Source organism: Ahaetulla prasina, chromosome 9 (genome assembly GCF_028640845.1).
Source record: "Ahaetulla prasina isolate Xishuangbanna chromosome 9, ASM2864084v1, whole genome shotgun sequence".
NCBI lineage: Eukaryota > Metazoa > Chordata > Lepidosauria > Squamata > Colubridae > Ahaetulla > Ahaetulla prasina.
In genome coordinates, this window is record NC_080547.1 from 11,968,673 (window position 1) to 11,995,668 (window position 26,996).

The following is a 26,996-nucleotide window of genomic DNA, read 5'->3' on the forward strand; positions in this document are numbered from 1 at the left end:
ACTTTTTTTTTTTAAGTGCGGTTGTAATTTCGCATGGTCGCTAATTAAATCGGTTATTAAATCAGGCCCGGCTTGGTTTATTACAAGCTAATTGACAAAAGAGAAGTGATTCCAAAACCATTTTTTCCTCGATTCGTCTTGGTTCGTATACCATCCAGCACACCACATCCGAGATACAAAATCTGATGGTGGGCAACTTCTAAATTCGCTTCCCCAAAAAAAAAAAAAAAAAATAGAGAGAAGGCCGTCAAACAGCTTCCTTGTTTTAAAATTCTTTTATTTATAAAAAAGTACACTTCTTTCAACGGTCGATCCACTAGTCTTTTCTTTCTCTCTCTCTCTTTCTTTTTAAAATTATTTTTTTTTTTCATTTTGAACAAGTAAAAGACGATGAAGCAGAATGCTGCTCCCCACGAAAATTCCCTCCGTTGTCCCCCCGAAACAAAACGAAACCAAAAAAAAAAAAAAATTAAACAAAAGGAACCAAAGAAATTATTACAAAGAATGGGGAAATATTAAAAATAAAACCGAGAAATGAAAGCAAAGTTCAGTTTATTACACTCTCTATAATATTTGTCTTCTTCTCCACATATTTTTTTTTAAAAAATTTATTTTTACAAAAAAAAAAAAAAGCACTTACAACACAGAAAACACATCCCTCCCAATGGACATTTCTATTTCTCTTATACCACGAAGTTGATTATAGCAGGAATGCAATCAATGGGAACAAGGAGGTTAAAATGATAAGAGCCTTGTTTCTCAACCTGGGCAGCTTGAATTCCCAGAATCCTCCAGCCAGCCTGGAGAATTCTGGGAGTTGAAGTCCACATGTCATAAAGTTACCCAGGTTGAGAAACAATGGTGTAGAGAGACACATTTGAGCGAAGGGAATACATTGGAATGTAGAAAAGGAATCAAAATAACAGTGCAGTTTATTTCTCTGTTGGCATTTATTGGTACTGCTTGAGTATCTCATCGTAGAAAAGCGCTATGTACACATTTCCTTGCAAGAGAAGGCCATAAAGCTAGTCCTCAACTTACGACCATACAGCTAGTCCTCAATTTACAATCAGGACCAGAATATCCACTGCTAAGCAAGGCACTTGTTAAATGAGTCACTGCGATGGTTTAAGTCAGGGGTCTCCAACCTTCGGCAACTTTAAGACTTGTGGACTTCAACTCCCAGAGTTGAAGTCCACAAGTCTTAAAGTTGCCAAGGTTGGAGACCCCTGGTTTAAGTGACTAACATGGTCATTAAAGATAATCCAGCTTCCCCCACTGACTTTGCTTGTCAGTAAATGCTGGATATAGTCAGTTGCCAAGTATCTGAATTTTGTTCACGGGATCATTGCTGTCCCTTTTCAAAGTCTCGTCGTAACTTTGAACGGTCACTAAATGAATGGTTCTTAAGTGGAGGATTACCTGTATGGAGGCTTTGCTTGCATTGTGGCCTTGCATTTTTGGTTCTTTAATCCAGAACGAGGATTAAACCTTAAATCTATTCTTCCAGTGCATAAAAACCAACCCCAATATATATATATTCAGATCAGTCCAAACCTCAACTTTTATGGTGGGTTTCATTTTCTCCTAAGGAGAATTCTAGCTAACTTCTCATGTTTAATTTTGTGTTGTTTTTTTTAAATAAATTGCTGGAATAAAACAAAGAAACAATGCTGGGAAAAAAACGACGACAACAGGAAAGGCAACTGGTCTCATCATGAAATACAATAACGGAAATCAGAGGGCTGGGATGGGTGAAGCCAGATATACAGTCTTCCGCCAAACATCTGCCAGATGTGGCCTGCAATACAGAGCTTGAGAACCATTGGAAACCTCAGCAATGTTGGGTCCAGATTAAAATCCAGAAAGAAATCGGAGGTTGCATTTTAATCCATTCCAAGGTTGGGATTGAACTGTCCACCTTCCTCCACGCGAACAGCATCTCTCCGTGTTCAATAAATGTAGATTATTGATCTAGAGATGGCGAAGAGCCTTTATCCTTAAATGGAACCTCCACATCAAGGCGTTGTGTACCTTGGGACCTGAACTTTCGCCCACTGATGACAATCCAGAGAGAATATGGCGGCCTTCAGTGAACCAATGTGTAGCTTGGGGGCAGCATCCATCGGTGGAAGCAACGTGCAACGTCTGATAAGACTATGAACCAAACCGGTTGGCATTTTCTTACATTCTCACCCAGTGGCACATTTTTTTTCATGAAAAACTTGCTCTATGACAACACCACCTCTCTTACAGCGACAGAACGAGAACGGTCTAAAAACAAAATCGCAAAGGCGACATTTGGTCATCCTCTTGATACACATACTTCTTGTCTCATCTCGTCAGATTTGGCAGTTTTTCTGTTTTTTCAAAAGCATGCACCGGTTTTCACCCGTCTAAAGAGTTTTGAGTCATGTACAAGGAAGGATTAAGGCTGAAATGATCATGCATCCCTGACCACAGAAAAATAGGGTCTAAAAATATCTGCATGGAGGGTCTCCAGGATTAGATATGGCTCCCCAAGGCAGAGAAGGAAGTCCAAGGTCAAAAAAACGTACAAATTCAAGAGCTCCGTAGGTAACTAGAGAGACTGATCGGCAAGGACGTTTGAACCATCTTGTTAGCAGGAAAGGAAGGAAGCCCAACAGAACAAGGATAATTCCTATTTATTTATTTATTCATGGCATTTCTGCACCTGACCGTCTCACCTAAGTTACCCTTCTGAGAGGCTAAGGGATGAGAGACAGGATGATAGAAAGAGGACTGCTGGTCCAAGGAGAATGGAATTCATCTAGGTCATTGCTCAGAAGGTCCAAACGTATTTGTGGTGGTCTATCTCTAGCTAGACTAGAAGGAGGTGTTAAGAGGGGTCTGAGCTTGGAGTCTTTGCAGTGGAGAAAGTGGCACAGGACCCACTTCTCCCAGAATCCCAGAATCCCTATCTGACCGTTTCCAAGGGAAGGTGGTCAGTCTGGAGAGAATCAGTGTTCCAATATCTGAGGGACTACCACAAAAAAGAGGGTGTCAAGCTATTCTCCAAAGTAGCTGAGGGCAGGACAAGAAGCAACGGGTAGAAATTAATCAAGGAAAGAAGCAACCTAGAACTAAGGAGAAAGTTCCTGACCGTGAGAACAATTGATCCGTGGAACAACTTGCCTCCAGAAGTTGCCAGTGCTCCAACATTGGAGGTTTTTAAGAAAAGATTGGACAGCCATTTGTCTGAAATGGGATAGGGTCTCCTGCTTGAGCAGGGGGGTGGACTAGATTAAAGACCCTTCCAGCGGTAGGATCCTATGGTTCTATTCTCCCAAACGCTTGAGGGCCGAACAAGAACTAACTGGTGGAAGATTATTAAAGAGAGAATCAACTTAGAACTAAGGAGAAAGTTCCTGACCGTGAGAACAATTGATCTGTGGAACAACTTGCCTCCAGAAGTTGCGGGTGCTCCAACATCAGAGGTTTTTAAGAAGAGCCTGGGCAATCATTTGTCTGAAACGTCACAGTGTTTCCTGCTTGAGCAGGGGGTTGGACTACAAGACCTCCAAGGCCCCCTCCAACTCTGTTATTCTGGTAACCTAAGTGACTAACAATAAAGCTACTGTTTGAGACTATTCATGGGTGGCTCTGGCTGCTTACGCTCTGTAGTTTTTCCGGGAGCAAAAGGCAGGATTGTAAAAGCAGCTGAAAAAGAATTGCTACCTCAATGGGGCTACGTTGGAGCCCATCCACCTCTGCCGTCTTCCAAAACCTTGGACTATAACTCCCGGGTGCCAAAAACAGCTAGCCATCTGAGGCTACAGGAACTGTGAACTATCCTCCTGCAGTTGGTTTTCCAATCAACTCATCCTTCAAGCTTTGAAAACCTGGGTCCTAGTCCCACCGATCAGACGTCTCCAAAATATATACCTTAAATATGTTACCGTACCAAATCTTCAAGGGGATAGGATTAGCTGCGCTCAGGGGAAGCAAAAGGAATCTCTTCTCCAGTGGAATCCAAGGAAATGAGAAGGACCAGATGTTGGCAACATGTGGAGATTTAAGAGGTCTGGACACGAAGGCAGGAACCCAGAGCAAGTAGAAATTTTGTGGGTTTTTTTTGATCAATGAGCAGAGGCTTCGGCTGGGCTACAACCTATAGTTTCGGTACTCAAACAGGAGTCTAAGATGTGCAGATGAACCTAGAGTAGCCACGTACGTTTTGATCACCTCGGATCCTGAGCAGATCAAAACTTTGATCCAGGTTCCTCCATTATTATTATTATTATTTCTTAATTGCCAGGCATTTTATTTCATGGTAGTGATCCAGACAGTCCTGCGGTGAGGAGCCAGTCCTGTTCCTGTGCTCAAGATTTTAGAACAAACGGTTGACAAGGGACGACTGACGGGTTGAAAAGAAAGCAGGAATTAAACAGAGAAGGGAGCTTGCTTAAGCTGCAGAAATGCCAGCTCACCTGGCTAAGACCATCATGCATTTTGTTTTAAATAAGTCTTGCTATGGGAAAGTTGGCATCATCCAGATGAGAGAATGGATGGCTACTACGAAGACCGTGCTGTGCTTTATTTGGTAGGCAGGTAATGCAATTCTCTCTCTGTGTACTTGCTTGACACCAAGGGATGCTAATGTTGCTGAGTCTACAAATTTAAAAGCTAGCATAAAAGAGACTATTTGAGCTGTGTGATCCTTGGTGCTCTCTGAGCTTGACCGTTTACTTGCAAGCATTTCATTACCCAACTAGGTAACATCATCAGTATTATAAAGGGTTTGCTCTCCCCACTCCCTTCTAGCACTGATGCTAATACCTAGCTGGGTAATGAAACATCTGCAAGAAAACAACCGAGTTCAGAGAGCACAAAAGGATCCCCACAAACACGACTGTACCGGTGTTTAATGTTGGCTTGGAGGAACTGCTGAATTTTGGCGCATTGGTGCACTCCGTCATTGAGCTATTCATGCAATTGTGAAGCGCATTGGGTCTCCCCTGCTCTTGTTCTTTTACAACGGCAGCTACTCCTACACGCAAGCAGAAGCATCAGGACAGATGAAGTTTTGTTAAGAGTTGCACATGACTGGCAGATTGAAAGAAACCAAAACAAAACAGTGCCAACATAAAATTAGACACTGTAATTATTTCTTTTTTAAAAAAAACACACTCCATCAGCCTTAAATGTTTTAACATTTCAAAACGTTAAGGAAGAGGATGTATTAATTGAAAGGAATTTTAAGGAACTGTTTCTCCTGTAATCTGTTGGCTGAGCAATTCAAATGTTTTATTTAAAGGAAGTGAAGACAGCCTATGTATCATTTCTCTCTCTCTCTCTCTGCTCTCTTTCTTTCTCTCTCTCTCTCTCTCTCTCCTTCCCTCCCTCCCTTTCCCCCCTCCCCATTGGGGAAGGGTGGACCATTGTTGATAACAGATGCTAATCCCAACAGTTGTTTCATTTGGTAAAAGCAAAGCTTTGTTTCCATTTATTTCCCACCTATGGGATTTATTTGAACGCTTTCAAAGAAGTTTTAAAAATCATGCCCCTCGCCAATTTCCCTACAACTGGGGTAGCAGATAGCATTCTGCATTTGGGCCTCTCGCCCACTTATTTTTTGTGGTCCTGGAATGAAAAACAAAGGAGCAGCAGCTGTGGCTCTTTCTAATGGTCAGCCACATAAAATAGCTCCAACGTTTTGCTCCGACACAACATTCTTTCCCCTCCCCCCAAGTTTAGTTGAGATGGACCATTCAAGCCATTTCAAGTTTGGTGTCCCCCCCCAAAAAAAAAACACCAAAAAAAGCCCCTCAACCCATACAGGCCAACTCAAAGTGTTCTAACAGAGCAGTTAGAATTTCAGCCCCAAACAAAAATCCATTTTTTCCTAGCTTCACACACATCTCTCTCTCTCTCTGCTTGCCACTTGGGGCTATTTAATTGGAAGAGCCAGTGACTGGATTTGGAGCCTTCTGTACGTGCATAAAACTGGTGTCCAGCCTGTTGAGCTTCAACAACATTAAACACCGAGACTTGATGAAGGAGAACAAGCAACTTCTCGCTAGTCTGTTCACTAACTGACAGTTCCCGGAATGAGAAACTGGTAGGAATAGACTCGGGCAAGTGAATCTAAGAAGATTGCCCATCGACAACAATGTTGGGTCCAGGAGCAAACGAGGGGGGAGAAAAAAAATAAAAATAATGTGGCATGCAAATCTTGACAGACCCTGAACCTCTCTCTTAAAACCATAATTAAGAATGAAACAACAACAACAACAACAACAACAACGAAAAGAGAGACCCACACTTATTACACTTCTCCTCCCTGGATATCATGCGCTCTCGTTCCTTTCTTTCTTTCTTTCTTTCTTTCTTTTCTTTCCCCAAAGGTTCTTCTGAAGATGAAGTCGAGTCTGGGTTTTGTTTTTTGTTTTTGGTGGCCACGGATAAAGGCAGGTGATCGTTCTTTTCCCATCACAAGTGCATTGTGGGAAATGGCCACAGCGAAGATGCTGAAAGGAAGATACAGGCCACAGAGATCCAGAGTAGTCGGAAAGGAGCAAAAACCCTCGGCTCCCGATTCTGTGCTTTTGTGCTTTCGGTGTCTGCAGCCTCCCCCCAAACCCCACCTTGCCTTCCAAAGTCCGGGTGGGTGGGTGGGGTGTATGCCCCTAAACCCCTCCCCAAAGTTAAGACAATAAAACAAATTCCAGTGTTTTTGAAGGGAGGTGGGAGTTGTGAGCGGAGCCCACAAGGCTGACCAAGAGACGCTTTTAAGATGCAACCAGGAGGTGTGGATGGGGTGGGATCGGTATACTATACAAAGACAGGCAATAATAATTAAAGTATCAACATCAAAGCCACCACTGATCAGTACAAACGACACTGTAAGGGACCAACCTCTGTCGGAGAAAATTAAGCAGGGGAAAAGAAACGTTGCTCTCCTCACCCCAAGGAAAAACTAAATCCATTAAGCCAAGCAATATCCCTCCCGCTCCGCCCCCTCTCCCCAACTCCCCTGCTTTGCCTCCTCCGGGGTGCCCCCAAAGTAGTGGAAGTTCTCGTTGGCTTCCCAAGTGTCCCTGTACTGTGGTCCCACATCCCCAGCAGATGGAGGTCTCTGGGTGTGCGTGTGTTAGGTGGGCAGGGGGCTCTGGGCGTGTGACAAGGCACACGGGGCTCTGCAGAGCAGCCAGCAGCCCTGGGGCATGGAGGCAGGACGTGGCCGGTGAAGAGAGGGCAAGAGAGGGGAGGAGGTGGACCAAGCTACACATACCACTCTTTTTTGGAAATAAAAGACCCGTCATTCTGAGAGACCATGTTATCGGCTATGTCCAGTTGTTCGGGGTCATACTGGAATCCAAGTGTCCGTTCGTTGTAGGCTTCAGAGCGGGCTTCGCCCTCATCCACCGTGAAGTAAGGCCGCTTGGAGTCCTCCTCATACTTGTTGGGACAGGACCGGTGTTTCCGTTCCGCCCCGGCGCCATCGTCATCTTCGTCCTCGTAGCTGTTGCTGCCCAGCGGGCCGGGCTTTTTCTCGTCGTCCGAATCGTCAGGATATTGAAGGTTCTGGGCCATGGGTGGGTGATGTTGAGGGATGCCCGCCTTGCTGTACCCGTTGCCGTAGACGTGCTTCTTGGTGCTGTAGTCGCCCTTGAAAGTGTGGCGTCGGTGACGGAGCACCATAAGGACGACCACGGCCACCACTACGACCAACGAGGCTCCGCCCACCACGCCCCCAATCACGGCGGTGGGGATGGTCGGATGCGCCACGGATGTGCCCGGTGGAGACGGGGTGTAGGGGAATTCTGGGTAGGAAAAGACAGATGGAAGGGGGAACAAGCATCAGTCCGTGAGGAATGGCAAACACATGCTTTCAGACTTCAAAATAATAATAATAATTTCAAAAAATCGGGGGGAGATGAGGAGAAGGAAAAGGGGAGGGAAAGCCAGGGAAGGGGACAGGAAGTGCCTACCTATGGAAGCCCTGATTGGGCTCTTCCTACTCAGCTTTTGTGGTCAGAAAAAAACTTGGCTTCCCACACTTTTTGGAAGTGCGGATAACTCCCAACCAAGGCACTCCATCAGCACTGAATATAGTTTCCCTACATCAAATCACATTTCTTCCCCATTTCAGCCAGCACCCTGCACTGGGGTCCACAAGTGCACATGTGGCTCTCCTTGGAAGACCTTCAGAAACTCATGATGTCCGTCAGGCTCGAACTATTGACCCACACGTGGCCGAGTCTGAGCTAACTACTTTGTTATGTTCTGCCTATAATACAGGAATCTTCCCAGTCTGGCTGCCTACTCTTGGGAACAAATGAAAGGCTCTAAGGAACTTGGAGAGGGAGGTCGGCCTTAGTTCTTTTGTGGTTGTGCAGTGACTCCAGGCTAGCTCTGCGCTTGATCCCTCCTCCCTGCCAGGCTGACTGCTGTTTCCCAGCAGCGTCCGACTCTTGAAATGAATTCCCTCTCTGTGCCCTCTTGCAAATACCAACGTAAAATTCTGCCTGGATCCACTTGCCAAATATTTAATCAATCCCCGAGATGGTTTCCTGTTTACAAGCATTAATTCTTCATGAGGATCAGATCTCATGTGGTCCGTTGGTTTATATGAGGGGTATTAAGAACTGACAGGCAACCAGATAAAGAAAGGCACTAACGAGATTGGACAAAGAGGTGGGAGGCCATGCTTGTTACACAGACTAAACATGGCACAGATGTCACCTCTTTTGACTGGGGCTGCACTGACTGCCAGTCTTCTTCTGGGTCCAATTCAAGGTGCTGGTTATCACCTTTAAAGCCCTACATGGCCTGGTGCCAGGCTAGTTGAAGGACTGCCTTTCTCCTGTTACTGTACATCCACCTGTCCCACTTGGATGGGAAGGGAGGCCAGTCCCATCTCTTAGGGTGAACATCTGGCGGGACCATGAAAAATGACCTTCTTGGTGTGATAAGAATTGAGAGAGAGAGAGAGAAACAGAGACAGAGAGACAATGAGATGGAGAGAGAGAGAGACACACACACACAGAGAGAAACAGAGAGACAGAGAGAGAGAGAGAGAGAGAGAGAGAATGAGATGGAGAAAGAGAGAGAGACACACACACACAGAGAAACAGAGAGACAGAGACAGACAGAGAGAGATAGAGAGACAGAGAGAGAGACAATGAGATGGAGAAAGAGAGAGAGAGAGACACACAGAGAGAAACAGAGAGACAGAGACAGACAGAGAGAGATAGAGAGACAGAGAGAGAGACAATGAGATGGAGAAAGAGAGAGAGACACACACAGAGAGAGAAACAGAGACAGACAGACAGACACACGCACAGAGAGAGAGAGAGAGAGAAAAACAGAGAGTGACAGACAGAGATAGAGATAGATAGACAGACACAGAGACACAGAGAGAGACAGAGACAGAGAGATACAGAGAGACAGAGACAGAGAGACACAGAGAGAGTTAGACAGACACAGAGACACAGAGAGAGAGAGAGACAGATACAGAGAGACAGATACAGAGAGACACACAGAGAGAGAGAGAGAGAGACACACACACAAACACATAGAGAGAGACAGAGACACACACAGAGAGAGACAGAGAAGCAGAGAGAAACACACACACACACACACACACACACACAGAGAGAGAGAGAGAGAGAGAGAGAGAGAAATAGAGAGAGAAACAGAAAGACAGAGCGAGATCAGTCCCAAGTCTTTTCCTCTACCTTTTCCAGTTAGCAGACCACTGGCCTTTCTTTTCCCAACCCTGAGTATCAGATTGACATAACGACACTGCCTGGCTGGGGAATTGTGTGTTCCTGCTTGTCTACTGGAACTTCTCCACCACATGTTGTGAAGACAGAGGAGACTTTGTGGAGGAGCTTAAAGACATGAACAGAAAACCCCCGAAGGCTTATCTCTCTGCCTTTGGCCTGAGCCTGTGTTACTAAAAGTGGGGCTGAATTTCTGGGAAACCAAGACTGGTCACCACATCTGATGTGACACCGTGCCCATCCTCTCTCAAACAACCAAATCTTCTCCACTCTTATCACACAAATCGCATGCAGAGAAAGCACTGGCTTGTCTCCCCCCCCCACCCCCAAAGTGAGCCACTTCGTGCAAAAGGAACGGGCATTTTGAGTGCTGCCACAAAGTGCTAACCGGCTTTGTGAATTATTCCAAGCAAAATATAGAAGTGAGAAAAGGTGGCATAGAAGGCGTGCATGCAAAGACACCAGCTCTGTTCCGACTCCCATGCATTAAGTAAAACATTCGCACAAGAAACAAGAGTAAATTGCAGCGGTTGTGTTGCGGAAGGGTGAAGCCAACACCTCAGGGTCAAACGCTATTAAGTTGGATCCCATTTGATTTACAAATTTAAACAAAATCAAAAGTAAATAGGACTAAACACGCTCCATTTATCAGACGCTGATTTAGCGGACTTTGGATTTAGCGGACTTTTTTCTTTTCTTCTGATTCTGTCCGCTACATTACGGATCTGTCCTTTAAATCAAGGTTTCCTTATGGATTTAACAGATTCTTCTCCTGTAAGGGTTTATTACATGAAGGTTTCATTGTACAGTCAACGTGATTGCCCTCCAGTTCTAGATTTGGTGACACCAAATGTTGACCAAAGACGTTTTTTTTTTGTTTTTTTGTTTACATTTATATCCCGCCCTTCTCTGAAGACTCAGGGCGGCTTACAGTGTATAAGGCAATAGTCTCATTCTATTTGTATATTTACAAAGTCAACTTATTGCCCCCCCAACAATCTGGGTCCTCATTTTACCTACCTTATAAAGGATGGAAGGCTGAGTCAACCTTGGGCCGGGCTTGAACCTGCAGTAATTGCAGGCTGCTGTGTTCTTAATTGTGTTCTTAATAACAGGCCTTACCAGCCTGAGCTATCCGGCCCTTCAGACCATCATGTCTGTTTGAAACATACCACGCTCTCTCCAATTCCCCACATGTAGGTCTGGATTTCTCCTTCTAGGCCAGAGGTTTCAAACTCACGATGACACGTTTGTCATCACGTGACGTATCGTAACTTTCCCCTCCCCTTCTCTAAACTGAGGTGGGCATGGCCAGTGTGTGATGCATCCGCCCTGCGGGCCGCAAGTTTGAAACCCCTGTTCTAGGCTGAAGGGCCTCTTCCCTCCCACCACCCTTTGATGTTTTATTCTGACGCAGAGGACAGGATGCATGGATTTTTTTTCATAAGGAACACGCTACCAAAAAAAGGGGAAGTGATTTTCCCCTGCTACCCCCCTTCCGCCCCCCGTTTGCACTCCCAGTTAAGGGCAATGCGTAGGAGCCAACACCTCGATAAGGCAAGCATATCTCAGCTCAACCCCCTGAGGTGAGCAAAGACATGCGTGAAGTGTGCTAGACTCAGGTTTTTCCAGGTCAGAACGCCCGGGGTGTGGGGGGAGAGGAGGGAGAGAAAATCCCTTGGTCCCAATTCTCTTCCTCTTTCACCCTTCCCCTTATTCTCAATTCAGTAGCAAAAGAGATTCTTTTCACACAACCCTGGTGAGACTTGGTTGCCATGACATTTGAAGACGTCCTTCTTCCCCATGGGGCCGCCGTTGAGAATTCAAACACTCGCATCCATTTTCTCTCTTAGAAAGGCTATTCCTTCCACCAGCCCATTCCTTTCCATGGTTTGACCAGCCTTGGGATTCCAAAGCCCACCAGAACCCAATTCTGGACACTGCCAGGAATGCTATTCTCAATACGGGCAACTGATTTCACAGATGCCAGGGAAGTCCAGGGCTCATAGATGCTAAGAATCCCTTCTGGTTCATCTAGAACAGGGGTCTCCAACCTTGGCAACTTTAAGACTTGTGGACTTCAACTCCTAGAGTTTTGTCCACAAGTCTTAAAAATTGCCAAGGTTGAAGACCCCTGATCTAGAAGAAGAGAAAAAGGAGGGGAAGAAAGGAGAGAGGAAAGAAATGCAGGAGGAGAGCAGATGATGGGTGGGGCCATCACAAAAGGACCTTCTCAACACAGCCACTTGGTGGTGGTAGAGACCAAGGATGTCAGTTGTGTGGTTATCCTTCACAATACAAATGGAAGTGAGGGATCCTTGGTGCTCTCTAAGCTTGGTGGTCTCCTTGAAGATGTTTCTTGCAGACAGGGATGACGTTACCTAGTTTGGGTAGTGAAACATCTGCAAGAAAACCACCAAGCTCAGAGAGCACCAAGGACCTCTCTCTTCCACCGTGAGCTACAAATATTCTCCTTTATTGGTACAATGGAAATTTTAGCCTAAGGTTGTTTCTCCTGCCCAGGATCCTCTTAAAAATTAGCAGATAATACAGGTAGTCCTTGACTTGGGGAAAATTCACTTAACGGTCTCACTTAGCAACAGAAATGTGGGGCTCAATTGTGGTCATAAGTTGAGGGCTATCTGTGCTGAAATAGAACAGGGATTCCTGCCTTCCCTTGTGTAGATTTGGCCTATCCTCCAAAAAACGTTTTGGCTTAGTTTTGCTTTCTCTTTCAAACCCAAAGTAACCCTCCCCATACTCGTTGTCCCCCTGATGTTCTGAACCTCAACTTCTCAAATTTCCCCAGTTGGGACAGAGGCCTTCAAGCTGGATATGCCATCTTTTAGTCATACACTAGGCTCAGTAAGCATAGTTGGTTGGCTTTCAGTTGAGTTTTAACACTAGTAAGACGGCTACTGATGGTTGGCCAAACCTTTTGCAGGTGTGAGTTGCCCTCTTCTGCCCTAGAAGAGGCTATCTACTTCTCCTCCCATGCATGGAAACCCAGCCGGCCAGAGAGATTACAGCTGCATGAATTATGTATATCCAGATTCTGATTTGAAAGTATAAATTCCTTGCCGGAATTCTTGTCTTGTTGTTTTGACCTTCTTGCCTCATACATATTTAATCTGAGAAAGGAGAGGCTTCTTCCTTTGGTTGTTTGTTTCTAGAGCAGAAGAGGCACATGACACAAGGGAGGACTGCAAATGTGGGTGTCGACTCGCAAAGCACCTCTGGCCTGCTCTCGAATTGCCATAGGTCAAGGGGGCTGGGATGGGACACCTGCGAAATGGCACAGCAGCCAAAGACAGATGCACATTCCATGCTTATCTCTCCCAAGGCTGTATCCCAGGGTTACCTACAGCAGCCGAAGGGGAGTGACCTCTACAACCCGGAATTTCCATTGGTGAATGTGATTTATGACACCCCCTGGTGGGAGGGGGGGGGAAAACAGGGTCATAATTGGAACGTAAATTATGTAGGGTCGGAGCTGCCTTCCCTTGGGAATATGCCGCCGTGAAGCTTTTAATAAATAACTGGATTTCTTTGGAAGCTTGACTTGAGACTCATGATTTAATTAGGGCATCCTTCGGAACACTGACAGTGGGCTTCTTTCAGTGGTCCTCTCCAAAAAAAATCTCTTCAAGGACGTTGGTGGGTCAGAGATGTCCATTCAGCACCCTCTCCTTCCCCCAAGTCAGATCTTCTTATGCGGTGCTTTTTCAAGGATGAATCTTCTAGGAGAACCAGTTGGCTGATGCTGGAGATCTTACCACCCAAGCTTGCCCTGAAATGCTACCGTTCCTGGCGCCTGGATGAAATTGGAAGGAGAAAGAAGACCAAACGGAAGCAGAGGAGAGGGAAGGAGGGAGGTGGGATGGACTTAAGAGAGAACTGTGATTCCTCCTTCCCATCTAGAAAGCTCTCCAATCCTACTGCCGTTGAAAAGAGCTACTAGGGGCCTTTCCCTCCTCTTCTTTGCCCCCAACAGCTGTTGCATTCAAGTCAAGCATCCTGCCCCCGTGCCAACAGCTCTGTCTCCTGGGGCAGCAGCTGGACCAGAAGAAAATCGAAGGATGATTCTGCTGGTTTTTTTTGTCTGGTGAAGAGCCAAGCTTGCAGTGTTCCTTTTACCCCACCAGAGAAGGACAATGGGAGATTGATTTAATAAGGAGTCCATGCACTTTGGGGCCTGCAGGAGAGCCAGAAATCTCCTCTCCTAGACGAGGAAGCCTCCTGAGATCCATTCGGAGTTGAATTCAATAGGTTCCAACTCAGTGGTGAAATTGAATTTTTTTTTACCAACCGGTTCTGTGGGCGCGGCTTGGTGGGTGGGATGTGGCTTGATGGGCATGACAGGGGAAGGATATTGCAAAATCTCCATTCCCTCCCCACTCCAGGGGGAAGGATATTGCAAAATCTCCATTCCCACCCCACTCTGGGACCAGCCAGAGGTAGCATTTGCCGGTTCTCTGAACTACTCAAAATTTCCACGACCGGTTCTCCAGAACCTATCAGAACCTGCTAGATCTCACCCCTGTTTCACCTGTTGCTGATGAACAATTGGAAAAGGTCCACCGGTCAAGCCTGAATATGCCTTCTCGCACAGCTGGATGTGAAAAGGCCATGTTCCGTTCTCTGCTGACTCCGGAGTCTCCGACTTACAACTCGAGGAAAGATTCCATCAAAGTTTCTAGACCTCAGGGAAGTCCAATCCCTTCTCTGCAATCCGGCCTTGCTTCTCATATGAGAATTCCCATGCAGAAACCCTACATTGGTGGAAATGCTTCCACGGGTCTCCCTAGTGCAGGGGTCTCCAACCTTGGTCACTTTAAGACTTGTGGACTTCAACTCCCAGAATTCCCCAGCCAGCCAGTCCTGCTTCCTCTTCCTGTTGCAAATCCATATGCTAAGACAGGGGTCTCCAACCTTGGTCACTTTAGACTTGTGGACTTCAACTCCCAGAATTCCCCAGCCAGCCAGTCCTGCTTCCTCTTCCTGTTGCAAATCCATATGCTAAGACAGGGGTCTCCAACCTTGGTCACTTTAAGACTTGTGGACTTCAACTCCCAGAATTCCCCAGCCAGCCAGTCCTGCTTCCTCTTCCTGTTGCAAATCCATATGCTAAGACAGGGGTCTCCAACCTTGGTCACTTTAAGACTTCTGGACTTCAACTCCCAGAATTCCTCAGCCAGCAAAGCTCTGGCTGCCCTAGAAGACCTCTGCCCTAGTGAAGTTCTTCCTTCACCGTGGCGACTTGAAGAGGTGTGGACTTCAACTTCCAGAATTTCCCCAGCCAACTTGGCAAAGAAACATGTCTGCCTGTTGTATGGAAGTTCCATGAAGTATGTGGTTTCTCCATGGATTTGCCAAGCTGGCTGGAGAATTCTGGGAATTGAAGTCCATGTGCAAGTCACCGTGGTTGAGAAACATTGCCTTAGCACCATGATGGCGAATCCATGGCACACGTGCCACAGATGGCACGTGGAGCCATATTGGTGGGCACGCGAGCTCAGCTCTGGGGCACATGTGTGTGCCGGCCAGCTGATTTTCGGGCCTTCTGGGCCCACCAGAAGTCACCAAATGGGCCATTTCCAACCTCTGGAGGGCCTTCCGGAGGGGGGAGACCGTTTTTGCCCTCCCCAGACTCCTAGAAAGGCTCTGGAACCTGGGGAGAGTGAAAAAGTAAGTCTATCATGTGCCAAAAGCGCGGGGTGGGGGAGCGCGGGGGGTCACGTGCACATGTCCAGGGGACCGGGGTGCGCCCCCCCCTCCACGCTCCCCACGCTTTTGGCATATGATGGCAAAAAGATTAGCCATCACTGCCCTAGCACGCCACAAGTTCCTTCATGGAACTTCCATACAGCATGCAAACCTATTTCTGATCAAAGAGAAGAAAAAAAAAGCATGCTAGTTTTCCTAAAAGTTTGGATTTCCATGAAAGCAATTAACCTTAGCAGAAAGTATGGAGATTCTGTTTTCTTCCTCGGCATAAACAAGTTTCTAGTCATCAGTGTTTTCAAGTAAAACAGGTAGAGTTTCTTAAAATGTTTTTTCAAAAAACAGGGAGGGAGACGGAAAGGGCCTGTTGTAAACCTGAGCTCCTACAAAAAAAAAACAATTAACCATGCCTATTTATTATTTATTTTGGCTTCTGATCCCTAATTCTGCGATCCTAGTGCATTAATTTCCTAAAAAAACAAAAAAACAAAAAGCAAGTTGCATTGATACCATCATGATAACTGTTATTTGGATTTATATATTACTTAGACTTCCACGACGTCCTTCCATTTTTAAATCGATAATACAAGGTAATTCACACATGAAGCAAATGAAGGAAACACTGTAAATTCAACCCTAACTAATGCGTTCCACTTCAATTCTAAAGCTTGTAAATTCCCAGTTCATTGACTTTCTCTGCTCGTTTCTCCTCTTTTCTTGTTTGTCTGTTCCTCCGTTTTATCCTTCCTTAAAGATCTTTTCAAAAACACAGTAGAAGCAAATCCCCCCACCCCCCACCCGCAAAAGGGCTCTCTTGTGCTTTGCAGGCTGCCAAGCCTAGACGTTGCCAAAACACTTTGCACATGCTTAGGTAAACTCACGAATAACATCCTCAGGCTACCGCTTAAGTGTTTTGAAACAGATTCTTTGGTGTGCCTACAAGATAAGATTACTCTTCAGAAGGTGCTGTAGAGCTCAAGGGGAGAGCTCACCTGACATTATTCCTAATGTCCTCTGGTTTCAAAACTGACTTTGTATCCGAGTTTGTGGAGCAAAATGAAGCTCAGCAAATTGAGAAGCATCTTCCAAAAACCCCGGATCTGGGGCTGGGAAGAAGCTTGCAAACACCCTTAGACAGTCTTAACGGGGGTGGGGGGGGTGGGGGGGGAGGGAGAAATAACAGGGTGGGCTTAGTCAGGCTGCAGAGTGGACCCCTTGAAAGTCTATCCCGCAGTTTTGCAGCTGCTGCTGCTGTTTCAAAGCCTGACAATTTTGGAGACTGGAACCAGCTGGCTCTTAATCTTACCTACTTGCCTGTCAATCAGTGACAAGAGCTTTCTGGCAGGATAAGAGGCACCAGTCCCGTCTCCAGTTCCAGCAAACTGGGAGGATTGGTCGGTGAGGCTTCCAGAGGTTGCCTCTCCCCAAAACCAACATCCATTCTGGCCGCTGAGCTTTGCTCTTAAACAACATCTGCATGGGTGCTTAAGCCCTAGATGAAGGACGCCGGGCTTAAATTTCCCGCTTCTCTTCTGATGCCCCCCCCCCCCGCAACAGACTCTGGAAAAGGGCATCTCTTGTGGGGTGTCCCAGCCTCCCTCCTTCCTTCCCGCTCTCTATCCCCAGCTGTTGCTGCTAGATCAAGGTACTGACAGCACTTGGGACTAAAAGAATCTTGCTTTTTTTTTTCCCCTCTGGTTTAATTCGTCACCGAGAAGTTCGCCTCCCGCTTAAAGACTGCCAAGTGATAGAGGACACCTTGGCTGGGAGATCGCTTGCTTATTTGATCCAAGAATGGGAGAGAAGGAGGATGGGGAGGGTGGGTGAGGAAGGCGATTAACCCTGAAATTCCAGACTGAGAGACGATGAAGAAAAGTATGAGTTAACTTGGCCAAATCTGGCTGATGTCTTAAGAACATCTGTTTACTGTCTGATTTACCATTGGAGTATCCTTATCCAAGCTTAAGTGGTCAAGCTGAAGCTGGAAGTGTCATTTAACACCGTGTTTAAAAATTGGCATTCCTTTGTTGGGAAAATGAACAGAGTTCCGTACAGGTTAGGATCAGGTAAGTTGTGGCAAAGAGGGTCCTCCGAAGGCCAACCTGGATTTTATAACTTTGCTTGTAAAGCGAACCACTGGGTCCAAATTGCGCAGGGTGTGTGTGTGTGTGTGTGTGTGTGTGTGTGTGTGTGTGTGTGTGTCAATCTTGGAGCTGGCCATTTGGAGACTTCAGAGCTGACACACCAGAAAAAAAGGGATAGAGAGGGGGGGAGATACAGAGAGTTGGGGTGATGTAGTCAAAGCAAAATACTTTCTCGTGGCAACCAAGGACATTCCTGAAGGCGCTCGGAAGGAGGGGACTGGAGTCGCCTAGCAACTGGACAGTATCCTGATCGGACTATGTTTTGAGAAAGCGACAAACTTTCACTTTTAATTAGGTGAAAACCACGGGAATATTCAGAGTCGGTTTTCACCAGCCTGTGCCAATATGACATAGCCAATAAACCTATTCTTTGAGAAATTTTTCCTGCCTCCGAGTTTTGTTTGCTATGGGTATGTTACTTGGAACCCTGACAGTGTGTGTGTGTGTGTGTGTGTGTGTGTGTGTGTGTGTGTTTGTGATCATTGGAACTTTGGAACCAGGTTTAAGTACCTTTTGGGGAAGTCCATTGTAACTTTCAATAGTTGCTAAGTGATTTGTCATATGTCAAAGACAACCTATGTAGTGGTTAGGGTACTAGACTTGACAAGGGGAGATCTAGGCTTAGGTTTTGTCTCTGTGTCTTAGCTTTCTCAGGCATTAGAATAATAGAACTCAAATGAGGCATGTATGGGATCTCTTGCTTGAGCAGGGGGTTGCATTAGAAGACCTCCAAGTGCCCCTTATTCTGAGATGCCACCTTCAACTCTCAATGGAAGAGCATCAATGTAACCACCACAATAATGCTGGCAATGATGTATGAGAATGACGCCACTGGGCATTGAAATCCAGCCATCTTGGAATTCCTTAGACAGTCACCTATTAAGGTTGCTTGGATCTAGATTCTTGCCCTAAGCAAGGGTAGGACTAAATAGCCACCACCTCTTACCACAGGTATGAAAATTGGCTTCCCAAGTCCATGGCATTTGCCAGAGTCAAAATCAGCCAGCATATAGACACACATTGAACAGTTGGCGAGGAAACCCTCGGAGTTCAATTGGGCATTCTCCTGGCAACCCATCAACAAAGTTTGCAGAGCAGACATCTGACCACAGGCCGCAGGACGATGGGTGCGAATCGTGTCTTTAAAAAGCCAGGATAGGCTGCCAAAGAACACTTAGGCCCACATCTGTCTACTTTTGAATGAGGAACTCTGGCTGGCTCCATGCGGGAGCAACCATGTATGAAACTCTCCTCTCTATGCACGCTCAGATGTGCATGGTTGGCAAAGCGTGTTCCCTTCGACCCCAAACTTCGTCTCTCCTTTCTCCTGATTAAGTTTGCGCAAGCCAACCGTGGTAGACTTCCCCATCTCGCTGGCTGGATTCAGCTCAGCTAACAAATGTCCGGCAACTCCCGGCTATTCTGTGAACAGATTGAGAGAAGGAAACATTCCATTTTTACCGAGCCCTTGCTTTAGCGGGCTCTAACTGGCAGCGTTCAGCTGGCAGCGAGTAGTGGCCATCGCGGTTAGCTCAGCAATGCCCATTCCTTGCTGGGGGGGTGGGGGGCTGAAGGATGAGCCATGGGGATGCAAGAACCTGGTGACCGATGGGTCCCTCAGACGGGCGTGATGAGTTTTGATCGTTTTATTTTTAAAAAAAATAAAAATTATTTTTAAAGTTTTAAAACACTTTATAGAATAGAACTTACAGAGTTGGGAGGGACCTTGGAGGTCTTCTAACCCCCTGCTTAGGTAGAAAACCCTACACCACTTCAGACAAATGGTTATCCAGTCTCTTCTTAAAAACTTCCAGAGTTGGAACATTCACAACTTCTGCAGGCAAGTTGTTCCACTGATTCACTGTTCTAACTTTCAGGAAATTTCTCCTTAGTTCTAAGTTGCTTCTCTCCTTGATAAGTTTCCACCCATTGCTTCTTGTTCTACCCTCAGGTGCTTTGGAGAATAGCTTGACTCCCTCTTCTTTGTGGCAGCCCCTGAGATATTGGAAGACTGCTATTATGTCTCCCCTAGTCCTTCTTTTTATTAAACTAGGCATACCCAGTTCCTGCAACCGTTCTTCATATGTTTTAGCCTCCAGTCCCCTAATCATCTTTGTTGCTCTTCTCTGCACTCTTTCTAGAGTCTCAATATCTTTTTTACATCGTGGCGACCAAAACTGAATGCAATATTCCAAGTGTGGCCTTACCAAGGCATTATAAAGTAGTATTAACACTTCACGTGATCTTGATTCTATCCCTCTGTTGATGCAGCCTAGAACTGTGTTGGCTTTTTTAGAAGCTCCAGTAAACTACTGGCTCGTATTTATGATAAGGATGTTTAAATCGTTACAGTTCACAGCCGTTTGCTTCTGAGTTAGGCCTGTTTTCAATACTGAGCCTCCATTCATTAAGGCGTTCCCGATTTTAAGTTTTGGGGTAAATTCTAGATTATTTTTTTTTTGTGGTGGTTGTTATTGAATCGTCCTCCTGTTTAATCTTCATCGCTACCGGCTGCTGGGAAAGATCACGAGAAGGATGTGGCTTTCCCGCTTCTGTAATTATTAGGCTTCCCACTGATCACACTGGCAGCTGTAAGATCGGCCAGAGAAACTTGTGGTCTAGTTTTTGTGACCGTATAAAACTCCACTCCAAACTCCATGAGTTGATAAATTATGGAACGGCTGCAGGGGGACCTGGAATAGCCATGTGATATACAGGAAGTCCTTGACTTATAACACTTCATTAGTGACAGTTCAAAGTTACTACGGCACTGAAAACAGGGACTTGTGTGTTGTGGCCTGTCGGCCGCTGGCCCCTCCAGCAGCCAAATCGGAGGAGGAAGAGGAGGTGTGGGAGTTAGGATCAGCATCAAGACCGCCTTCTGCCACCAATAGCCTCCCAACGACCTGTGCGCTCCCACAGAGTGGGCCTCCTCAGGGTGCCGTCGACCAAACAATGTCAGTTGGCGGCCCCCAGGGGGAGGGCCTTCTCTGTGGCAGCACCGGCCCTATGGAACGAGCTGCCTCCGGGGTTACGCCAACTCCCCGACCTCCGGGCCTTCAAACGTGAACTGAAGACTCTACTATTTCATCGTGCGGGACTAGCCTAAGAAATATTTTATTGTAATTTTAAACGGGTTTTAAATCGGTCTTTGGCCGTTTTAGTTGATTTTAGTTCATTAAATATTTGGTTTTAATCTGTTTTTAAAATTGCTATTTATATTTGTATTTTAATATGGCTGTAAACCGCCCTGAGTCCTTCGGGAGAAGGGCGGTATAGAAATTAAATTATAAATAAATAAATAAATAAACCTGAGACCTCCGAAAGGGAAGAGGGAATGGAGCCGGCAGAGAGAGAGAGAGAGAGAGAGAGAGAGAGAGAGAGAGAGAGAGGCAGAGCCTGGGCCGTCCATCAGTCCTCAGACGGAGCGTCAACAGCCTGCAGGTCTGGAGGTGGTTGATAAGGAAGAGGAGGAACAGCTGGGTCCAGTGCCTGACGCAGATGCGCAGAAGGCAGAGGAGAGGAGAGCAGTGGAAATCTATGGGCATGTCCTTGGGACGGAAGAGCCACTGCTGCTAGCAAAGCCCATCCTAGCCCTGGGGATAAAAGGAAGGCGGAGGAGATGAATAGGTGCGGCGGACAACTATTCATCTTCTGGCCAGCCAGAGTTGTTAGCCTAAGAGAGAAACTTTTTTACCGGCGCTCCGAATAAAGGAATCTTTTGAGTTAACTACAGAGTTTGTTGTGTTTGAGGATCTGGGTCAGAACAGTAGAACCGTTTTTCACACTTATGACCCCATTACTGATTTAACAACTGCAATGGCTCACTTAACAACTGTGGCAAAAAAAAAAAAGGATGTAAGATGGGCCCAAACTCTCTTAACAAATGTCTCACTTGACAAAAGAAATTTGGGGCTCCGTTTCGGTCATAAGTCGAGGACTTCCTGCCAAGATTCCCAAAGAGATGGCGTACATCCATACTGCAAAGTTATAAGTGCCTTTAACAGCGTGTTGACCGTCACCGAGGAAGTTGTGTGGCTTTGGGAAATTTACACAACTTGTTTGACCGGAGCCGAACAAATGCAAAACGGCAACTGTATGAATTAAACAGCACAGGATCTCAACTTGAAAGCGACTAAATAAAATTAAATTAAAAAAAATATATATATCTACTGGATTTCATTCCTCGTCAGAGCTCAAATGCCCTTTTAAGAAAGCTGCGGATGATAAGAAGGTTGGCAAACAAGAGGGATGTTGGACCAAGGCTTACATCAAGAGTTTTTATGCCTAGAGGGATCCAAAATAAATATTCAGAAAATGGGGAAAAATTGGAGAACGGCTCCGACCACAGCTTCAGGGCTGGCCTGAATCGACCCAGCTAAAGCTTCCTTCTATGTAACAGTAACACAGTTGGAGGGGGCCTTGGAGGTTGTTTTTAAAGACAGACTGTTTAATGAAAATTATTATTTTTTTTAAAAAAAGGAAACAAACAAACAAATAAAAGAATGAAATCTGCAAAACCAACAGACACTCAACTGCAGCCTTTCTGACCAGGTGACTTTATCCCTAAAGCTTTTGAAAAACTAACAAACACCCCTTTTGAAAACCAACCAAAGAACTAAACATCAGGCCGTGGGTCATCCTCTTTCAGACATGATCTCGTAGCACGTCTTTTGACATCCCATTCCTCTCATTTACACCCCCCCCAACCTTTCTTCTGATTCTCATCCTCCTGTGGAAAGGACACCAAAGGAAAAGCGAGAGAAATGGAGATATTTGCCAGCCAAAAAAGAAAAGCAACAGGAATTCCAGAAAAACCAGCATGAAACACCCTTTTAAAGAAATGAAAGGGCCAGAAAATCCCACCGGATTCCATGGGTTGTTTTTTTTTTCCCCCCTAGAGAAGATGTGAGAAGTCAAAGCAAGCTTGTAAAAATACAGAGATGGCTTAAACTAGGTTTATCTTTGGCAACCTTCGCTCCCCTCCCCAACAAGGTAGAGGCCACCTTAGTTTTCAATGCCTACCTGTGACATTCACTTCCACTTGCCCAGACCGAGTGCCGATGGTGTTGGTGGCTTCGCAGATATATGTTGCTGATAGGCTGTATGTGACCGGTCCTTTGAAGAACAGAGTGCTGTTCTGAATTTCGGCACTGTCGGGCAACGAACCATTCAGCCTGTCGAAAACAAAAACACAAAACCTTGTACTGTTAGCAGAAAGCTTTCATCATCTTCTTTTCCTGACCCCCATAATCCCTTGTGAGGTGGAGTCTGGGCAACTGAATGCAGATGAGTGTTTACTGGCCGGATGCCCTTCACTGTTGCCAGTGAGGAGTTTTGTTCAGCAGATGTATTCCCATGGTGCCCAGAGAGAGAAATATCTGCCTCTACCTAGGATCGAACTCACAGCCTCCTGATTGTGAGGCAAGAGCTCCACCTCTAGGCCACCGCACCACGTTAGCAGAGCTTTCATCTGGCTAGTTAATTCTACAAGCGGTGGCTGGTGAGTCCAACTTAGTCACTGGGCATCTTTCTGCTTCTGTATTTGTTAAATTATTAAACCCATCTGGAGGGCGAGTCCTAATCAATGTATAGTAGGATCTTGGGCTACTACAGAGTGAGAAGAATCCTCAGGGGCGACTGACACCCTGGTCACTACTTCTCTACCCTCCTACCATCCAGGAGGAGATATAGAAGCATAGCCAGCCACACAAACAGGCTGAAGAACAGTTTTTATCCATGGGCTGTCAGACTCCTGAATGCGAAATAACATCATAACTACGTAGTATGACAGACATGCAGGGCTGGTACAACGTGTAACATGTTTACACTGCTGTAATAGGACTGGGTGTTTGTTAATATAATTTATTGGGTAAGGGATTTTCTGTTTACACTGTGAGTTGTATTGTGTTGGGGTTGCACTGAGGGAGCGCCACCAATCTCATTGTACATATGTTGTGCAGTGACAATAAAGGTTATTATTATTATCTCTTTTATTCATTAAACATGAAACTCAGTCAACTGAACATTTAAAAATGTGTCACAAATACGATTGACTGGTACCAATAGTTGATACGGGTGGCTGGCAGCGTCCTGGGTATCAACCAAGTATCTTCTTTATTATTAATATTATTTACTTTATTCATTAAACATGAAACTCAGTCAACTGAACATTCAAAAATGCATCACAAATGCCATTGACTGGTGCTAATGGTTGATACGGGTGGCTGTCAGCATCCTAGGTATCAACCAAGTATCTTCTTAAGACGTACGATGTTCTGAGTATCGCAGTTTTTTGCAGTTCCTCTGGTGTTATTGCAGGAAGCTGCAATTTGTAGATGTATCTTATAAAATTCTTGGACATGGTACCAAGTGCCCTGATGACAATGGGTATCACCGTTACATGTTTCATCCATAGCTGTGTAGTTTCGATGGTCAGGTCGCAATATTTCATGATTTTTTCCAGTTCTTTTTCTTTGACTCTGGCATCTCCTGGTACTGAGATGTCAATAAATTGTACGTTTCGGTTTTCGACAACTGTGATATCTGGTGTGTTGTGTTCCAAGTGACGATCTGTCTGTATTCAAAAGTCCCACAAGATCTTCACTTCATTTTCTATAACTTTTTCCACTTTATGTTCCCATGACTTTTTGGATACAGGCAAACCATATTTTTTTACATAATGACCAGTGGATTAATTTAGCAACTCAGTCGTGTCTAGCTTTGTCATCCGTTTGTGCGATTTTGCTGCATTCACATATTAAATGTGAAACAGTTTCAACTTTGTTGTTGCAAAGTCGGCAGTTTGGATTGTCGGTGGATTTTTATATCTTTGCTTTTATGGCATTAGTTTGAAGTGCTTGTCCTTGAGCAGCGAGTATTAAACCTTCCGTTTCTTTCTTGATGGTTCCCATCTTAAGCCATGCCCATGATGGGAACCATCAAGAAAGAAACTTTGATGATGATGATGATGAACAAATGATGGTCGATATATCAATATAAATCATAAGGATTGCCAGCAACAAGTTACAGTCATACAGTCATAAGTGGAAGGAGATTGGTGATGGGAACGATGAGAAGATTAATGCAGATTCAGTAAATAGTCTGACAGTGTTGAGGGAATTATTTGTTTAGCAGAGTGATGGCCTTCGGGAAAAAAACTGTTCTTGTGTCTAGTTGTTCTGGTGTGCAGTGCTCTATAGCGTCGTTTTGAGGGTAGGAGTTGAAACAGTTTATGTCCAGGATGCGAGGGATCTGCAAATATTTTCACGGCCCTCTTCTTGATTCCTGCAGTATACAGGTCCTCAATGGAAGGCAAGTTGGTAGCAATTATTTTTTCTGCAGTTCTAATTATCCTCTGAAGTCTGTGTTTTTCTTGTTGGGTTGCAGAACCGAACCAGACAGTTATAGAGGTGCAAATGACAGACTCAATAATTCCTCTGTAGAATTGGATCAGCAGCTCCTTGGGCAGTTTGAGCTTACTGAGTTGGCGCAGAAAGAACATGACTCAACTAGGCAACATCTCCAGCTCACAACCCAGACACATATCTTGGAAGCTATCAAAGTCTTTCCTCTGAAGTCCTAGTCCTCTTTGTTAACCAACAGAAGAGCATATTTGCAGTTCAGGGGTGAACTGTGTGGTTCTTGGTGCTCTCTGAGCTTGGTTGTTTTCTTGCAGACATCTCATGACCCAGCTAGGTAACATCATCAGTGTGAGAAGGGAGTGGGGTTTGCAGAGTGGAGGAAGGAGGGAGGAGGAGGAGGAAGGAGGAGGAGGAGGAGAGGAGGAGGAGAAAAAGGACTGTGGAGGCTTTGGTGCTCTCTGAGCTGGGTGGTTTTCTTGCAGATGTTTCATGACCCAGCTAGGTAACATCATCAGTGCTAGAAGAGAGTGGAGTTTGCAGAGTGGAAGAAGGGAGGGAGGAGGAGGAGGAAGAGGAAGAGAAGGAGAAGGAAGAGGAGGAGGAGAAAAAGGACTGTGAAGTCCTTGCTCTTCTCTGAGCTTGGTTGTTTCTTGCAGACGTTTCATGACCCAGCTAGGTAACATCATCAGTGCGAGAAGGGAGTAGGGTTTGCTCGCTGGTTTTTATGTGCCGTAGCTTGCCCTATCAGTGTGGTTGGGAGTGTTGGCTTCTTGTGGAGTCCTTGGAGCTCTCTCAGCTTGGCTGTTTTTCCTTGCAAGCTACAAATATTCTCTTCTATCGGCATGACAGACAAGAGGTCATTTTGCACCAGCAGTGAGCAATGCACACCTGGTTGCAAAGGAAATGCCTTTGATTTTACACCAGAATGATTATCTCTTGTGACCTCCTGAAAACACCAACTGCGGTGGGGAGACAGCTATCATCCTATTTTCAGTGTTTCAAAAACATTTTAAATTATTAATTGAAGTTTTAGCAGAGGGGGCCTTTTGGGACTTACAGCTGCCACGTTGTTAACGTCTGATATACAACTGCTTGATTTCTTTTTTTTAAAAAGAAAACAAAAGGATAGGAGGAAAAGGCAAAAATAAAAATAAAAAATGAAATTAGCTCTCTGGCCCCAAAGAAGGGATAACTTCAACTTAGATTATTTTATTCACCTATCTTCTCAAAAAAAAAAATAGATTTGCTAATGATCTCATCCTGGGCACCCTTTTTTTGAACTATGACCATCTGGCAGATGGTTACAGGATAATAAAAACAAGGACAAATAGGCTGAAAAACAGCTTCTATCCCAGAGCAGTAACTATATTTATAGTGCAATATTAATGCAATATCAGGGGTTTTTCAATTCAATTGCATAGAAGGTGAAGGATGTTGTGTTTGGGTTTTATTTTTATCATGTGCACCGAAGATGGCATTTAATTTCGATGTACGAGGTGCAATGGCAATAAAGTAAATTAACTCACTAATGCTATCTGTTTTTATGGGAACGGTTCTTTCCAGTGGTGAAATCTGAACTGGTTTACTACCGGTTCGGTGGCTGCGCATGAACTCCCAGCACCAAACACACGCTGCACATGAGCATGTGCAGTGCGCATCATGCACCAATGCGAGATGCGCGCGCACGGATGTGCAATGCACGCCAAAAGGAGGCATGGGAAGGAAGGTAATTAGAACAGTGCGCACCAGGGGGGGTATTGATCAGCTGTGGCGCACGATCGTCGGAGCCTTTTTTTTAAACTTTTTTTAAAGCATTTTTTTTACTACCAATTCAGGTGAATAGGTTGTAAAAAATTGCTTTTAAACATTAAAAAAAAAACACACTCTGATGATCACGAGGCTCAGCTGTGATCGTCAGAGCTTTTTTTTTTTTTTTTTACCTTTTAAAAGCCTTTTTTACAACCTGTTTTTACCATTCGGGCGGGAAAAGCGAGTGAGCCGGAAAGAAGTGG

General features: G+C 45.3%; 1 protein-coding gene across 2 annotated transcripts in view; it reads right to left on the minus strand.

The window, feature by feature from the left end:
- Positions 1-256: 256 nt before the first annotated feature.
- Positions 257-26,996, minus strand: part of LOC131204100 (nectin-1-like) — a 161,231-nt gene continuing 134,491 nt past the window's right edge. For both annotated transcript variants that reach the window (XM_058194980.1, XM_058194981.1), the window contains exons 5-6: positions 22,646-22,797; positions 257-7,787 (exon numbers count right to left, since the gene is read on the minus strand). In XM_058194980.1, coding sequence (XP_058050963.1) covers positions 7,246-7,787; positions 22,646-22,797 — 694 coding nt within the window. In that variant the 3' untranslated portion in view covers positions 257-7,245. The remainder of the gene's footprint in view (positions 7,788-22,645; positions 22,798-26,996) is intronic.